Source organism: Osmerus eperlanus, chromosome 2 (assembly GCF_963692335.1).
Source record: "Osmerus eperlanus chromosome 2, fOsmEpe2.1, whole genome shotgun sequence".
In the NCBI taxonomy this organism is placed as follows: domain Eukaryota; kingdom Metazoa; phylum Chordata; class Actinopteri; order Osmeriformes; family Osmeridae; genus Osmerus; species Osmerus eperlanus.
In genome coordinates, this window is record NC_085019.1 from 21,744,574 (window position 1) to 21,762,451 (window position 17,878).

Genomic DNA, 17,878 nt, shown 5'->3' on the forward strand with positions numbered 1-17,878 from the left:
TGAGGGGACCTTGGAAAAGAGTGGTAAGGAAGCCCTGGCGTAGCTCTTGTAGTGGCAGTTGCTGGGAGCGGTCTGGGTAATAGAGGGAAGCCCGGGAACCAGGGGTATGGAGGCAGCTCTGCCGAGTCAGAATTGGAAAGGCTTGCAGTGGTTGGGAACGGTCTGGGGAAACCTGGCAGCCCTGGATACGGGGGGGACCCTGGAAACTGAGGGGAGTCTGGAAACTGGGGGGACCCAGGGGAACCTGGATGGCCTGGCAACTGAGGGAACCCGGGGGAACCTGGCAGCCCTGGATACTGGGGGGACCCTGGCTGCCCTGGATACTGAGGGGACTCAGGGAAACCTGGCAGCCCTGGTAACTGAGGGGAGCTGGGGGAACCTGGCTGGCCTGGGAACCCGGGGGAACCTGGCAACTGAGGGAACCCGGGGGAACCTGGCAGCCCTGGATACTGAGGGGACTCAGGGAAACCTGGCAGCCCTGGTAACTGAGGGTAGCTGGGGGAACCTGGCTGGCCTGGGAACCCGGGGGAACCTGGCTGGCCTGGTAACTGAGGGAACCCGGGGGAACCTGGCAGCCCTGGTAACTGAGGGGAGCTGGGGGAACCTGGCTGGCCTGGGAACCCGGGGGAACCTGGCAACTGAGGGAACCCGGGGGAACCTGGCAGCCCTGGATACTGAGGGGACTCAGGGAAACCTGGCAGCCCTGGTAACTGAGGGGAGCTGGGGGAACCTGGCTGGCCTGGGAACCCGGGGGAACCTGGCTGGCCTGGTAACTGAGGGAACCCGGGGGAACCTGGCAGCCCTGGATACTGCGGGGACCCTGGCTGCCCTGGATACTGAGGGGACTCAGGGAAACCTGGCAGCCCTGGTAACTGAGGGGAGCTGGGGGAACCTGGCTGGCCTGGGAACCCGGGGGAACCTGGCAACTGAGGGAACCCGGGGGAACCTGGCAGCCCTGGATACTGAGGGGACTCAGGGAAACCTGGCAGCCCTGGTAACTGAGGGGAGCTGGGGGAACCTGGCTGGCCTGGGAACCCGGGGGAACCTGGCTGGCCTGGTAACTGAGGGAACCCGGGGGAACCTGGCAGCCCTGGATACTGAGGGTACTCAGGGAAACCTGGCAGCCCTGGTAACTGAGGGGAGCTGGGGGAACCTGGCTGGCCTGGGAACCCGGGGGAACCTGGCTGGCCTGGTAACTGAGGGAACCCGGGGGAACCTGGCAGCCCTGGATACTGGGGGGACCCTGGCTGCCCTGGATACTGGGGGGAGCCTGGGGAACCTGCCAACCCTGGTAACTGAGTGGAGCCTGGGAACTGAGGGTATCCTGGCAGCCCTGGATACTGGGGGGACCCGGGGGAACCTGGCTGGCCTGGTAACTGAGGGGACTCAGCGAAACCTGGCTGCCCTGGATACTGAGGGGACCCTGGCTGCCCTGGATACTGAGGGGACCCTGGCAGCCCTGGATACTGGGGGGACCCGGGGGAACCTGGCTGGCCTGGGAACTGAGGGGACTCAGGGGAACCTGGCTGGCCTGGGAACTGAGGGGACTCAGGGGAACCTGGCTGGCCTGGATACTGGGGTGACCCTGGGGAACCTGGCAGCCCTGGAAATTGAGAGCCTGGGGAACCTGGCAGCCCTGGAAATTGAGAGCCTGGGGAACCTGGCAGTCCTGGAAACTGAGGGGAGCCCGGAAGCTGAGGGGACTCAGGGGAACCTGGCAGGCCTGGGAACCGAGGGGACTCAGGGGAACCTGGCAGGCCTGGGAACTGAGGGGACCCTGGCTGCCCTGGATACTGAGGGGACTCAGGGAAACCTGGCAGCCCTGGTAACTGAGGGGAGCTGGGGGAACCTGGCTGGCCTGGGAACCCGGGGGAACCTGGCAACTGAGGGAACCCGGGGGAACCTGGCAGCCCTGGATACTGAGGGGACTCAGGGAAACCTGGCAGCCCTGGTAACTGAGGGGAGCTGGGGGAACCTGGCTGGCCTGGGAACCCGGGGGAACCTGGCTGGCCTGGTAACTGAGGGAACCCGGGGGAACCTGGCAGCCCTGGATACTGCGGGGACCCTGGCTGCCCTGGATACTGAGGGGACTCAGGGAAACCTGGCAGCCCTGGTAACTGAGGGGAGCTGGGGGAACCTGGCTGGCCTGGGAACCCGGGGGAACCTGGCAACTGAGGGAACCCGGGGGAACCTGGCAGCCCTGGATACTGAGGGGACTCAGGGAAACCTGGCAGCCCTGGTAACTGAGGGGAGCTGGGGGAACCTGGCTGGCCTGGGAACCCGGGGGAACCTGGCTGGCCTGGTAACTGAGGGAACCCGGGGGAACCTGGCAGCCCTGGATACTGAGGGGACTCAGGGAAACCTGGCAGCCCTGGTAACTGAGGGGAGCTGGGGGAACCTGGCTGGCCTGGGAACCCGGGGGAACCTGGCTGGCCTGGTAACTGAGGGAACCCGGGGGAACCTGGCAGCCCTGGATACTGGGGGGACCCTGGCTGCCCTGGATACTGGGGGGAGCCTGGGGAACCTGCCAACCCTGGTAACTGAGTGGAGCCTGGGAACTGAGGGTATCCTGGCAGCCCTGGATACTGGGGGGACCCGGGGGAACCTGGCTGGCCTGGTAACTGAGGGGACTCAGCGAAACCTGGCTGCCCTGGATACTGAGGGGACCCTGGCTGCCCTGGATACTGAGGGGACCCTGGCTGCCCTGGATACTGAGGGGACCCTGGCAGCCCTGGATACTGGGGGGACCCGGGGGAACCTGGCTGGCCTGGGAACTGAGGGGACTCAGGGGAACCTGGCTGGCCTGGGAACTGAGGGGACTCAGGGGAACCTGGCTGGCCTGGATACTGGGGTGACCCTGGGGAACCTGGCATCCCTGGAAACTGAGAAGAGCCTGGGGAACCTGGCAGCCCTGGAAATTGAGAGCCTGGGGAACCTGGCAGCCCTGGAAATTGAGAGCCTGGGGAACCTGGCAGTCCTGGAAACTGAGGGGAGCCCGGAAGCTGAGGGGACTCAGGGGAACCTGGCAGGCCTGGGAACCGAGGGGACTCAGGGGAACCTGGCAGGCCTGGGAACTGAGGGGACCCTGGCTGCCCTGGATACTGAGGGGACTCAGGGAAACCTGGCAGCCCTGGTAACTGAGGGGAGCTGGGGGAACCTGGCTGGCCTGGGAACCCAGGGGAACCTGGCTGGCCTGGTAACTGAGGGAACCCGGGGGAACCTGGCAGCCCTGGATACTGGGGGGACCCTGGCTGCCCTGGATACTGAGGGTACTCAGGGAAACCTGGCAGGCCTGGGAACTGAGGGGACTCAGGGGAACCTGGCAGCCCTGGATACTGGGGGGACCCTGGCTGCCCTGGATACTGGGGGGAGCCTGGGGAACCTGCCAACCCTGGTAACTGAGGTGAGCCTGGAAACTGGGGGGACCCGGGGGAACCTGGCTGCCCTGGTAACTGAGGTGAGGCCGGAAGCTGAGGGGACTGAGGGGAAACTGGCTGCCCTGGATACTCGAGGGACCCTGGAAGCTGAGGGGACTGAGGGGAACCTGGCTGCCCTGGATACTGAGGGGAACCTGGCTGCCCTGGATACTGAGGGTACTCAGGGGAACCTGGCAGGCCTGGGAACTGAGGGAACCCTGGCAGACCTGGAAATTGAGGAGAGCCTGGGGAACCTGGCAGTGCTGGATACTGGGGGGACCCTGGAAACTGGGGGGACCCGGGGGAACCTGGCTGGCCTGGGAACTGGGGGGACCCAGGGGAACCTGGAAACTGAGGGGTCCCGGGGGAACCCGGCAGCCCTGGATACTGGGGGGAACCTGGCAGCTCTGGTAACTGAGGTGAGCCTGGGAACTGAGGGGACCCTGAGGAACCTGGCAGACCTGGATATTGGGGGGACCCTGGGGAACCTGGCAGCCCTGGAAATTGAGGAGAGCCTGGGGAACCTGGCAGTCCTGGAAACTGAGGGGAGCCCGGAAACTGGGGGGACCCTGTGGAACCTGGCTGCCCTGGATACTCGAGGGACCCTGGAAGCTGAGGGGACTGAGGGGAACCTGGCTGCCCTGGATACTGAGGGTACTCAGGGGAACCTGGCAGGCCTGGGAACTGAGGGGACCCTGGCAGCCCTGGGAACTGGGGGGAACCTGGCAGCCCTGGGAACTGAGGTGAGCCTGGAAACTGGGGGGAGCCGGGGTAACCTGGCAGCCCTGGATACTGAGGGGACCCTGGCTGCCCTGGATACTGGGGGGACCCTGGAAACTGGGGGGACCCGGGGGAACCTGGCTGGCCTGGATACTGGGGGGACCCGGGGGAGCCCGGCACCCCTGGATACTGGGGGGACCCGGGGGAGCCCGGCAGCCCTGGATACTGGGGGGACCCGGGGGAGCCCGGCAGCCCTGGATACTGGGGGGACCCCGGCAGCCCTGGATACTGGGGGGACCCGGGGGAGCCCGGCAGCCCTGGAAACTGAGGGTAAGGAAGATTGTCTGGTGTCAGGGGATCAGTTGTTGCCGGAGCAGCAGGTGGAGATGGGCAGGATACTGCAAACTGTTGGCCATTCATCAGCAGGACAAGAACATGCACCTGATCCTGTAAACACAAAAGCATTAGTGGAAGACCCAAATATACACCATACACATATTTGTGATCAGAAGTTGGCACTAAACCTCCATCTTGACGCAGGGTTCTTTGTAAGGAGCCCTGATCATCAATCTGCTAGAATGTGATGCCACAGAAAATCCACAAAGTTGTCTGGATGACAGCAGGGGCTCCCATACGTTAGAGACTAAACGAGAAAGAGTTAACCATCAGGTCACTTGGCAAACGGTTGTTGAAACACAGTAGACAAACTCGGATTGGCTTGTTTCAAAACGAGAGCAACTGCTGAAATGTACCTTTTACAGAGAGTGCATCTGCTGCAATGTTACCCATATTCAACACCATGCCGTTTCTGAGGCAGGAGACTGAAGGGCGAGGAGGTGCAAGAGGACAAGACATTGTCATGGATTCCCCCCACAGCTTTAAATGCAGTACATGATCTCCACCCTGTTGGAAGAGTAGACCACTTGGCTCAAATGCAACCAAATAAAAAGAGGGGCGTCTCTAGTCTGCCATTGCTTCATTATGAATTACCCGTTGAGTAACATGGCAGCCTTGGTATGGAGCTACAAAAAGCACATCTCTGCGTGACCTTCTCACAGAGAATCCACACTGAGAAGGCATCCGAGTCACGGGAATGAGAGTCCCGTCACCTGCAGAAAGCAGATCCTCAGATCAAACTACTCGCCGTTTTCACGGGAAATCCACAGAAATGCATCATTGATCTCACCATTGTCAACCAGAAAATGAGGAGTCTTCCCTCCCTTCACCCGCAAGGTCATAGCATCATCAGCGCACTGCACCGAAGGTCCCATGCGTTTTAGTTTAGCATTCATCAACAGGTGCCGAGCTAAAACAGTAGGGAGGAAGTTACTATACTGGAGGAACCGCTAAACACGCGTTGGCCAACTTGAGGGATGTCGTGTATACTCACAAGCCATGCCTGTTGTTTGGTTAGACTCCCGACCGTCTGAATCAAAGGCAAGAGAGCCGTTTCCAGTTACGACGCCAGTCGGAGATCTGGGCTCATTTGCGTCACGAAGGAAGTCTCTTCTAAATTTGGTTTCGAATTCCGTCGGATCGGTCTCTTCATTTGTTAACCTAAATGTGCTCCCATCTCTAATACTTCCATAGGAAACTGCTACAAAACAGGCCAAAGTCCTCAGTACCAAGAAGCAAAACTGAGAATTACACCACACCATGTTGAACAACCTCTCAACGCGGCCCTACCCAACATAACGCAAATACACATTCTACACAGCTTTAAGGTGCTCGCTCAAATTGGACGACCAATCAAATTTGTAAATTTGAGGTGGGCAAGACTTCATTCAAACGCACCTGAAGTGCAATTGGATCACTGTCATGAAGTGACTTTCTCAGTGGTTGTTCAGAGTAGAGGGGTTGGTTCACTTTGATGCTCCCAATTGGCAATGTGTTTCAGTCAATTTAGTGCTGATGAGCTCATGCCAATCTGACTCGGAAATCATATAAATATTACTTTCCAATTATTTTTATTACATCCATTTAGTTATGTCTGTTTTTGAACTTACAGTTTGCTTCTGAAATATTATTAATATGTTATGAAATATATTAATAATTGATTTGAATAATGTCAAGTAATTACCATCCAGACTATGAGAGAGAATTGAAAAGCTGGATCTGTAGCTGGTTTGTCAGCTTTCTTATTTATTTTTTTACAGTCATTCTCCTGAGAGACAGCTGGGACTCCGCCCGACACGTTGGATCTGGGTGGGTCCTCATCTGGGGGCTCCAAGTCAGGGGAGGGGGATGGCTTCTGGTCCCCACCTGCACCCTCAGGAGGTTCTGGTGTCTCCTCCGTAGCATTAAAATGGTGAGGCGTTGTCGTTTCAGAGGCAGTCTAGCGCCTGCCTGTAAAACCACATGTACAATAAAATATGCAGAATGTTTTAAGATATATTGTTGGCCTTTATTAGACAGTTGAGAAAGGAAATGTAGGGGGGGTGACATGCAGAAATGACCGGCGCTGGATTCGAACTGAGGCCGCTGCATCAAGGTCTCAGCTAATGAGCTACGGTGGCACCCACAATAAAATGTCCATTCTTAAAACGTTAACATATTTACAACAAAGACTATCGGTTTTAGTAGCTTGTTCATAAGAATCTATAAGGTTTGAGGAAAAGGCAAGGCTACATTTTAAAGTCTGCACTGCAATCGTGGCAAATGTTTTGTTAGATTATTCTCAAAACCAGAGTAAGGCGCCGACAGAACTGTGGTTTCAGCGTGGCTGCTGAAGGATAGAAAGTGTCAGCCTGGGCTATACAGTAGCACTCTGAAACCCAATAATCCTCTAGAAAGTCACTTCAGAGCGCTGCTTCCTTTGTGAGGGGCAGACAAACGCAAGCACTTTTGGTCTAGAGTGAAAGTCTTACCAACGGACTTGTGAATAAGTATATTAGAGTACACAAATCCATTGGGCAGAACTGCATGTCAAATAACCAACTCGGTAAAGTTTCAAGCATTTAAATCAAACAAGTTAATGATCAAACCATGCCATACAGAAATTCATGTTCACAGCAACAAATTCCAACCCAGTCAGTTTAAAGTTAAGAATTCTTTATTATAAAAGTGCAGAAGTGACATTACACAACTACTCAAAAGAATTGTTAAGAGTCACTTGCTACGAGTCCTCAGCAGGTGGAGGAGGGAGGGCACCCCTACTGGCAGAACCAAACCCAGGAATCCTCCTCTGGTCCTCGACACCAGCAGTGGTGGAAGACTTGGGGGTCCCTGCTGGAGCCTGTGTAACATTCAACTGAAGGGAAGCATCGTCCCGGAACATAATGTTGTACACTGGAGGGACCATCTGCTTAACCCTCTTTGGCTTGCGTTTGTAGTGGGCGGAGTTAACACAGGGAGGCCTCTGGGGATGAGTGGGTCCAGCTATGTTGGCAGGAGTCAGAGACCAGGGGTACTGAGGGGACCTTGGAAAAGAGTGGTAAGGAAGCCCTGGCGTAGCTCTTGTAGTGGCAGTTGCTGGGAGCGGTCTGGGTAATAGAGGGAAGCCCGGGAACCAGGGGTATGGAGGCAGCTCTGCCGAGTCAGAATTGGAAAGGCTTGCAGTGGTTGGGAACGGTCTGGGGAAACCTGGCAGCCCTGGATACGGGGGGGACCCAGGGGAACCTGGATGGCCTGGCAACTGAGGGAACCCGGGGGAACCTGGCAGCCCTGGATACTGGGGGGACCCTGGCTGCCCTGGATACTGAGGGGACTCAGGGAAACCTGGCAGCCCTGGTAACTGAGGGGAGCTGGGGGAACCTGGCTGGCCTGGGAACCCGGGGGAACCTGGCAACTGAGGGAACCCGGGGGAACCTGGCAGCCCTGGATACTGAGGGGACTCAGGGAAACCTGGCAGCCCTGGTAACTGAGGGGAGCTGGGGGAACCTGGCTGGCCTGGGAACCCGGGGGAACCTGGCTGGCCTGGTAACTGAGGGAACCCGGGGGAACCTGGCAGCCCTGGATACTGCGGGGACCCTGGCTGCCCTGGATACTGAGGGGACTCAGGGAAACCTGGCAGCCCTGGTAACTGAGGGGAGCTGGGGGAACCTGGCTGGCCTGGGAACCCGGGGGAACCTGGCAACTGAGGGAACCCGGGGGAACCTGGCAGCCCTGGATACTGAGGGGACTCAGGGAAAACTGGCAGCCCTGGTAACTGAGGGGAGCTGGGGGAACCTGGCTGGCCTGGGAACCCGGGGGAACCTGGCTGGCCTGGTAACTGAGGGAACCCGGGGGAACCTGGCAGCCCTGGATACTGAGGGGACTCAGGGAAACCTGGCAGCCCTGGATACTGAGGGGACTCAGGGAAACCTGGCAGCCCTGGTAACTGAGGGGAGCTGGGGGAACCTGGCTGGCCTGGGAACCCGGGGGAACCTGGCTGGCCTGGTAACTGAGGGAACCCGGGGGAACCTGACAGCCCTGGATACTGGGGGGACCCTGGCTGCCCTGGATACTGGGGGGAGCCTGGGGAACCTGCCAACCCTGGTAACTGAGTGGAGCCTGGGAACTGAGGGTATCCTGGCAGCCCTGGATACTGGGGGGACCCGGGGGAACCTGGCTGGCCTGGTAACTGAGGGGACTCAGCGAAACCTGGCTGCCCTGGATACTGAGGGGACCCTGGCTGCCCTGGATACTGAGGGGACCCTGGCAGCCCTGGATACTGGGGGGACCCGGGGGAACCTGGCTGGCCTGGGAACTGAGGGGACTCAGGGGAACCTGGCAGCCCTGGAAATTGAGAGCCTGGGGAACCTGGCAGCCCTGGAAATTGAGAGCCTGGGGAACCTGGCAGTCCTGGAAACTGAGGGGAGCCCGGAAGCTGAGGGGACTCAGGGGAACCTGGCAGGCCTGGGAACCGAGGGGACTCAGGGGAACCTGGCAGGCCTGGGAACTGAGGGGACCCTGGCTGCCCTGGATACTGAGGGGACTCAGGGAAACCTGGCAGCCCTGGTAACTGAGGGGAGCTGGGGGAACCTGGCTGGCCTGGGAACCCAGGGGAACCTGGCTGGCCTGGTAACTGAGGGAACCCGGGGGAACCTGGCAGCTCTGGATACTGGGGGGACCCTGGCTGCCCTGGATACTGAGGGTACTCAGGGAAACCTGGCAGGCCTGGGAACTGAGGGGACTCAGGGGAACCTGGCAGCCCTGGATACTGGGGGGACCCTGGCTGCCCTGGATACTGGGGGGAGCCTGGGGAACCTGCCAACCCTGGTAACTGAGGTGAGCCTGGAAACTGGGGGGACCCGGGGGAACCTGGCTGTCCTGGTAACTGAGGGGACCCGGGGGAACCTGTTAGCCCTGGTAACTGAGGTGAGGCCGGAAGCTGAGGGGACTGAGGGGAACCTGGCTGCCCTGGATACTCGAGGGACCCTGGAAGCTGAGGGGACTGAGGGGAACCTGGCTGCCCTGGATACTGAGGGGAACCTGGCTGCCCTGGATACTGAGGGTACTCAGGGGAACCTGGCAGGCCTGGGAACTGAGGGAACCCTGGCAGACCTGGAAATTGAGGAGAGCCTGGGGAACCTGGCAGTGCTGGATACTGGGGGGACCCTGGAAACTGGGGGGACCCGGGGGAACCTGGCTGGCCTGGGAACTGGGGGGACCCAGGGGAACCTGGAAACTGAGGGGTCCCGGGGGAACCCGGCAGCCCTGGATACTGGGGGGAACCTGGCAGCTCTGGTAACTGAGGTGAGCCTGGGAACTGAGGGGACCCTGGGGAACCTGGCAGACCTGGATATTGGGGGGACCCTGGGGAACCTGGCAGCCCTGGAAATTGAGGAGAGCCTGGGGAACCTTGCAGTCCTGGAAACTGAAGGGAGCCCGGAAACTGGGGGGACCCTGTGGAACCTGGCTGCCCTGGATACTCGAGGGACCCTGGAAGCTGAGGGGACTGAGGGGAACCTGGCTGCCCTGGATACTGAGGTGAACCTGGCTGCCCTGGATACTGAGGGTACTCAGGGGAACCTGGCAGGCCTGGGAACTGAGGGGAACCTGGCAGACCTGGAAATTGAGGAGAGCCTGGGGAACCTGGCAGTCCTGGAAACTGAGGGGAGCCCGGAAACTGGGGGGACCCTGTGGAACCTGGCTGCCCTGGATACTGGGGGGACCCTAGAAACTGGGGGGACCCGGGGGAACCTGGCTGGCCTGGTAACTGAGGGAACCCTGGCAGCCCTGGATACTGAGGGGACTCATGGGAACCTGGCAGCCCTGGATACTGGGGGGAGCCTGGAACCTGAGGGGACTCAGGGGAACCTGGCAGTCCTGGTAACTGTGGGAACCCAGGGGAACCTGGAAACTGAGGGGTCCCGGGGGAACCCGGCAGCCCTGGGAACTGGGGGGAACCTGGCAGCCCTGGTAACTGAGGTGAGCCTGGAAACTGGGGGGAGCCGGGGTAACCTGGCAGCCCTGGATACTGAGGGGACCCTGGCTGCCCTGGATACTGGGGGGACCCTGGAAACTGGGGGGACCCGGGGGAACCTGGCTGGCCTGGATACTGGGGGGACCCGGGGGAGCCCGGCAGCCCTGGATACTGGGGGGACCCGGGGGAGCCCGGCAGCCCTGGATACTGGGGGGACCCGGGGGAGCCCGGCAGCCCTGGATACTGGGGGGACCCCGGCAGCCCTGGATACTGGGGGGACCCGGGGGAGCCCGGCAGCCCTGGATACTGGGGGGACCCGGGGGAGCCCGGCAGCCCTGGATACTGGGGGGACCCGGGGGAGCCCGGCAGCCCTGGATACTGGGGGGACCCGGGGGAGCCCGGCAGTCCTGGATACTGGGGGGACCCGGGGGAGCCCGGCAGCCCTGGAAACTGAGGGTAAGGAAGATTGTCTGGTGTCAGGGGATCAGTTGTTGCCGGAGCAGCAGGTGGAGATGGGCAGGATACTGCAAACTGTTGGCCATTCATCAGCAGGACAAGAACATGCACCTGATCCTGTAAACACAAAAGCATTAGTGGAAGACCCAAATATACACCATACACATATTTGTGATCAGAAGTTGGCACTAAACCTCCATCTTGACGCAGGGTTCTTTGTAAGGAGCCCTGATCATCAATCTGCTAGAATGTGATGCCACAGAAAATCCACAAAGTTGTCTGGATGACAGCAGGGGCTCCCATACGTTAGAGACTAAACGAGAAAGAGTTAACCATCAGGTCACTTGGCAAACGGTTGTTGAAACACAGTAGACAAACTCGGATTGGCTTGTTTCAAAACGAGAGCAACTGCTGAAATGTACCTTTTACAGAGAGTGCATCTGCTGCAATGTTACCCATATTCAACACCATGCCGTTTCTGAGGCAGGAGACTGAAGGGCGAGGAGGTGCAAGAGGACAAGACATTGTCATGGATTCCCCCCACAGCTTTAAATGCAGTACATGATCTCCACCCTGTTGGAAGAGTAGACCACTTGGCTCAAATGCAACCAAATAAAAAGAGGGGCGTCTCTAGTCTGCCATTGCTTCATTATGAATTACCCGTTGAGTAACATGGCAGCCTTGGTATGGAGCTACAAAAAGCACATCTCTGCGTGACCTTCTCACAGAGAATCCACACTGAGAAGGCATCCGAGTCACGGGAATGAGAGTCCCGTCACCTGCAGAAAGCAGATCCTCAGATCAAACTACTCGCCGTTTTCACGGGAAATCCACAGAAATGCATCATTGATCTCACCATTGTCAACCAGAAAATGAGGAGTCTTCCCTCCCTTCACCCGCAAGGTCATAGCATCATCAGCGCACTGCACCGAAGGTCCCATGCGTTTTAGTTTAGCATTCATCAACAGGTGCCGAGCTAAAACAGTAGGGAGGAAGTTACTATACTGGAGGAACCGCTAAACACGCGTTGGCCAACTTGAGGGATGTCGTGTATACTCACAAGCCATGCCTGTTGTTTGGTTAGACTCCCGACCGTCTGAATCAAAGGCAAGAGAGCCGTTTCCAGTTACGACGCCAGTCGGAGATCTGGGCTCATTTGCGTCACGAAGGAAGTCTCTTCTAAATTTGGTTTCGAATTCCGTCGGATCGGTCTCTTCATTTGTTAACCTAAATGTGCTCCCATCTCTAATACTTCCATAGGAAACTGCTACAAAACAGGCCAAAGTCCTCAGTACCAAGAAGCAAAACTGAGAATTACACCACACCATGTTGAACAACCTCTCAACGCGGCCCTACCCAACATAACGCAAATACACATTCTACACAGCTTTAAGGTGCTCGCTCAAATTGGACGACCAATCAAATTTGTAAATTTGAGGTGGGCAAGACTTCATTCAAACGCACCTGAAGTGCAATTGGATCACTGTCATGAAGTGACTTTCTCAGTGGTTGTTCAGAGTAGAGGGGTTGGTTCACTTTGATGCTCCCAATTGGCAATGTGTTTCAGTCAATTTAGTGCTGATGAGCTCATGCCAATCTGACTCGGAAATCATATAAATATTACTTTCCAATTATTTTTATTACATCCATTTAGTTATGTCTGTTTTTGAACTTACAGTTTGCTTCTGAAATATTATTAATATGTTATGAAATATATTAATAATTGATTTGAATAATGTCAAGTAATTACCATCCAGACTATGAGAGAGAATTGAAAAGCTGGATCTGTAGCTGGTTTGTCAGCTTTCTTATTTATTTTTTTACAGTCATTCTCCTGAGAGACAGCTGGGACTCCGCCCGACACGTTGGATCTGGGTGGGTCCTCATCTGGGGGCTCCAAGTCAGGGGAGGGGGATGGCTTCTGGTCCCCACCTGCACCCTCAGGAGGTTCTGGTGTCTCCTCCGTAGCATTAAAATGGTGAGGCGTTGTCGTTTCAGAGGCAGTCTAGCACCTGCCTGTAAAACCACATGTACAATAAAATATGCAGAATGTTTTAAGATATATTGTTGGCCTTTATTAGACAGTTGAGAAAGGAAATGTAGGGGGGGGTGACATGCAGAAATGACCGGCGCTGGATTCGAACTGAGGCCGCTGCATCAAGGTCTCAGCTAATGAGCTACGGTGGCACCCACAATAAAATGTCCATTCTTAAAACGTTAACATATTTACAACAAAGACTATCGGTTTTAGTAGCTTGTTCATAAGAATCTATAAGGTTTGAGGAAAAGGCAAGGCTACATTTTAAAGTCTGCACTGCAATCGTGGCAAATGTTTTGTTAGATTATTCTCAAAACCAGAGTAAGGCGCCGACAGAACTGTGGTTCAGGCAGGAGGACTCAGTATGACTTTACGAATACTTTATTTCCCACTATACAAACACGATTGTACATTTGATTTGATTTGGCATTGTGGTTCTGCTCTCATCGGCTCCCTGCCGCATCCGACGAGACACCGTCTCGACCTCCGAGCAGAGAGCGGCGACGCATTCCCCCTGAAACAGGAAACAGAAAACAGAACCAAGGGTGGAGGCCGGGGAGGCGGAGGCAGCAGGAAGACTGAAGTCTATGTCGCACTAGCGATGCATATGCCGGGAATCCCTTATATACCCCGCCCTATTAGGAGGGAGTGCCCTGCGCATAAAATGACGCGTTGCTAGTGGCGCGCTATGTCTCACGTCCTCCTTCATGAACCAGCTCCGCTTGTTTCAGGCAGGAGGACTCAGTATGACTTTACGAATACTTTATTTCCCACTATACAAACACGATTGTACATTTGATTTGATTTGGCATTGTGGTTCTGCTCGCATCGGCTCCCTGCCGCATCCGACGAGACACCGTCTCGACCTCCGAGCAGAGAGCGGCGACGCATTCCCCAACACAAAACCACATGCCAAATGAGACCACGAAGAGACTCCTGTGTATAGTTGGTGCCCCTGCAAAAGAATGAGATGGGCGTCATGTTACCCATACATACCTCAGCATTGAATCCCAGCGCCCTGGTGCCCCGGATGCATCTCGTGACCGAAATGAATCGAATGAAGTGGTACCATCTGAGTCACTGCCTCACATACCAACTGAGGCACCGCCTCGTCATACCAACTGAGGCCCTGCCTCGAACATACCAACTGAGGCACCGCCTCGTCATACCAACTGAGGCACCGCCTCGACATACCAACTGAGGCACTGCCTCGTGAAACCAACTGAGGCACTGCCTCGAACATACCAACGGAGGCACTGCCTCGGCATACCAACTGAGGCACGCCTCGGCATACCATCTGAGGCACGCCTTGGCATACCAACTGAGGCACGGCCTCGACATACCAACTGAGGCACGGCCTCGACATACCAACTGAGGCACGGCCTTCGACATACCAACTGAGGCACTGCCTCGTCATACCAACTGAGGCACTGCCTCATCATACCAACTGAGGCACTGCCTCGACATACCAACTGAGGCACGGCCTCTACTTACCAACTGAGCCACACCTCGTATTCCCAACTGAGGCACGGCCTCGATTTACCAACGTTGATGGTGCTTGTCGCCTGTTACGTGCTGCTGCATACCCGCGCCCGGCCAGCCACCTGATGACATTTATTATGGTTAATATGCACATACACATGGTATTAGTGAACGAAATGCGATACACACGTGAAAGCATGTTATTGGGAGGTAGGGAGAGTGGAAGCCATTCTCCTCTGGCCTTCCAGAACATCAGTGGCATTCAGTCTGATGTAACGTTGAACACTTGCAGATGACCAACGACCCATGACTTTCAGCGTCGAGGCTGAGACCACTTGAGACGCTGACGTAGCCGCACCAATCCGGAACGAGTGCGCCGTGTACAGCTTGGGGTCCAGACCACAGCGCCGGCACAGGATTCCGAGCCTCCCAGTGAACCAGTAACGGGTCATGGCTTTCCCAGCATCGGTGACGAACAGGGGCTCGCTCGTTGCCGTGGACGAACGCCATCGGAGATATTTCGCCATGGAGGAGAGGGGACAGAAAGCTGAGTTATTCCGCGATACGATGACAGGAGTACTCACACCGGCCTTCACACCCTTGCTGTGTTTCAACACCACTGTGTACATACCCGTATCCATGGTTAAATCGCCGAGGGTGAGATCGTGCGTGGTTTCAAATGTGCTTGACTGACAAGTGAATTCGTCGCACCGCATGAACCCATAAAAAGCCATGAGACACACAGCTTCTAGCATGACATCAGTGGGAACGTTAAAACACCCCGCCCGCAACGCTGACACCAAGTGCTGAAGTATAGGAAGGGTTATGGGAAGTCGCCTGTCATTGCTTTGCGGTCGCTCTTTCCGCAGCCCGTTGAATAATAGTCGAACCGACGGGTTCCCCAATAGGCTCTGCACAGAAGGGTCCAGACATCTGAGATGGAACTGAATGCCGGCCACCGCTGCCTTGATTGTCGACGGCTGGAGCTTCCGGGAGGTGAAGCAGTGAACGATGTATGCGCATATGACGAGCAGGCTCACCGGGTGAGGGGGTGTATCGAGTGCGCGGCAGAAGGAACAGTAATACAACCAAGCACAATCGTAGGATTTTAATGTGCCCTTGCCTAAGCCTGCTCGCATGTATCGAGCAGCGACCGTCATGTAGCCTTCTAGTGACCTGTCTAATCTAACAGTGTCTCCTGAAACGCTGGGCACACCAGGCCGCCCGGCTCTGCCTCCGGACATAGTGCCCGGAACTCCTGAAATTGAAAACGTGACAGAGCATCAGCCACATTGTTCAGGAACCCAGGAATGTATGCGGCCCGCAACACGAAATTGCCTGTGATGCATGTCCAGGTCAGACGCCTCACTAATTTGTTCATCAATGCAACGGAAGATCTACCCTTGTTGATGATGTTCACCGTGCCCTCGTTATCACAGAACACCACAATCCTCTTCCTACACCAGTGTTTACCCCACAAAAGACACGCTACGACAATAGGATACAGTTCGTACAATGCTGTGGATTTGCAATCGCGCGCCAGAAACTCCAGTTCAACGGGCCACGACTCGCTGAACCACTCGTTCGCGAAAAAAACCCCAAACCCAATGGACAACGCCGCATCGGTGTAGAACGCCAAGGCGCTGGACGTCTCCACCTCGTCGTTGTAAAAAAAACGACAAACCGTTCCAATGCTCGCAAAGCACGGCCCAAAAACGCAAATCGGACTGGCAACCCTCATCCAAACGCACAACGTCGTGCAGCGCCGGAACAGACTAACAGTGCGTTCACACTGCAGCGTTTTTTAACGCTCTGCATCGCTTGCCTTCCCACAGTACACCACGCTCGGGGGCGTGTTAGACAAGTTAATACAGAGTTGTAGTTCTCTAAGGTCACTGTTGTAGTCATGGCCAAGCGTGCAGATTTGGGTTCATGTACTCACAATATCGATCAAAATACCACTTTTACACAACATTTATGTAAGTGCAAGATTTTACTAGTGCAAGATTACAGTAGAATACATGTTACGCCACCGGTCACTCAACCAGTCGTTTGTAGGCTGGGCTAGCGAGCTAGCAGTGGCACAGAACAGTCACGTAATGTGACGACTACATTTAAAAGTAGGCTATAAAAACACACTAGGAACAATGACGACATCGGCAACCATGCACCATGCATTATTAGTTTAATGTAATCTTTAAATTCAGGCTCGTCACATTAGTAACTTTGTTCTGAACAGAACTGGGTGTGCAGACACATACGAAAAGTTTCTCCTCCATCTTGAAATTGTCAAACCTAGAAATGTTTACCATGACGAACAGTTGCTACGTTACAAGAAACAAGAAAACAATCCGATTGGCCAACGCTAGCGTTTTCACGCTCCTCATTTACATAAAGTTGAGAAAATCCAACTTGCAACGCTCCGCTCCGCTCCGCTCGCCTTCCCACAATGCCCTACGCGAGCGTCAACGCCTGGTTTCATTGAAAATGAATTGGAAGCCGACGCCGCGCGCCGCCCGCTCCGCTGCAGTGTGAACGCACTGTTAGCCACGACGAGCAGACGGGAGACGAACGACCGACCGTGGGGAATGATGCGCATAGCAAAATTCAGGTGCCCGAGCAACGACAAAAGATCCCGTTAAGTCAATGAAACCGACGCAGCCGCCGCCGCCAGAACAGCGCGCACCCGCTCGAGCTTCTCCGCCGGGAGAGACGCACGCATCAACAGGCTGTCCAGCTGAATGCCCAAAAACTCGATGGACGTGAGAGGCCCCTGCGTCTTCTCCTCCGAGAGCGGCACCCCCAAATGATGTTTGATCAACCGAATCGCGTGATCGATGGTAGTGTAATACAGAGAAAACGCCTCCGAAGGAATCAGGCTGTTAATGTTAGGGACCCAAGTATTGTGCGGAGCCGACAGGTCAACGATCAGCCGTTTCTTCCCAGAATATTTGCGAGTAGCCACGCCAATGGGACTCACGCGAAACACGGGAAACGGCGACTCCGCAAACGGCCCCAGCAAATACCCCTTGCCGATCTCTTTAGCGAGTAACGCATCTACCACGTCGGGCTCCCTGAGCGCCGATTGCAAATTAGTACACACATGAGTTACAGTGGGCACACATTCCACCCCAACCATAAACCCTTCCCGCAACCCAGTGAGGAGGTACTTCACAAAACATCGGTTGGGGTGACCACTCAAAACGTCAGAAAGACGACCAATGTCAACAGGGGTAGAAGGATGGTTATTTATTTCATGCCCTTGCCCGCCGGTCGGAACCGACGCGGGCAGGTCGACCTCGGATGGGCGTCCGAGCACTGACTGCAGACATGAAGAAATCGACAATTAGGGTAGGTACAGGCCCCCTCATTGAAATACATGCACACGGGAGGAGCGGAACCAGCATTAACCACCTGGCG

General features: G+C 56.2%; 3 protein-coding genes across 3 annotated transcripts; all 3 read left to right on the forward strand.

Annotated features, from left to right (window-relative positions):
• Positions 1-393: 393 nt before the first annotated feature.
• LOC134038412 (cuticle collagen dpy-13-like) lies at positions 394-954 on the forward strand (the record flags this gene model as incomplete). Its single annotated transcript, XM_062483774.1, is given in 3 exon segments — positions 394-441; positions 691-706; positions 932-954. Coding segments are annotated over 3 exon segments (87 nt in total), but the record flags the coding sequence as incomplete, so codon positions are not given.
• Positions 955-2,091: 1,137 nt separating this feature from the next.
• On the forward strand, positions 2,092-4,416 carry LOC134038428 (cuticle collagen 34-like; the record flags this gene model as incomplete). The annotated part of the gene is given in 2 exon segments (XM_062483776.1): positions 2,092-2,157; positions 4,336-4,416. Coding segments are annotated over 2 exon segments (147 nt in total), but the record flags the coding sequence as incomplete, so codon positions are not given.
• A 4,546-nt stretch (positions 4,417-8,962) lies between these two features.
• On the forward strand, positions 8,963-10,681 carry LOC134038437 (collagen alpha-1(XII) chain-like; the record flags this gene model as incomplete). Its single annotated transcript, XM_062483790.1, is given in 3 exon segments — positions 8,963-9,034; positions 10,407-10,478; positions 10,634-10,681. Coding segments are annotated over 3 exon segments (192 nt in total), but the record flags the coding sequence as incomplete, so codon positions are not given.
• Positions 10,682-17,878: the final 7,197 nt, after the last annotated feature.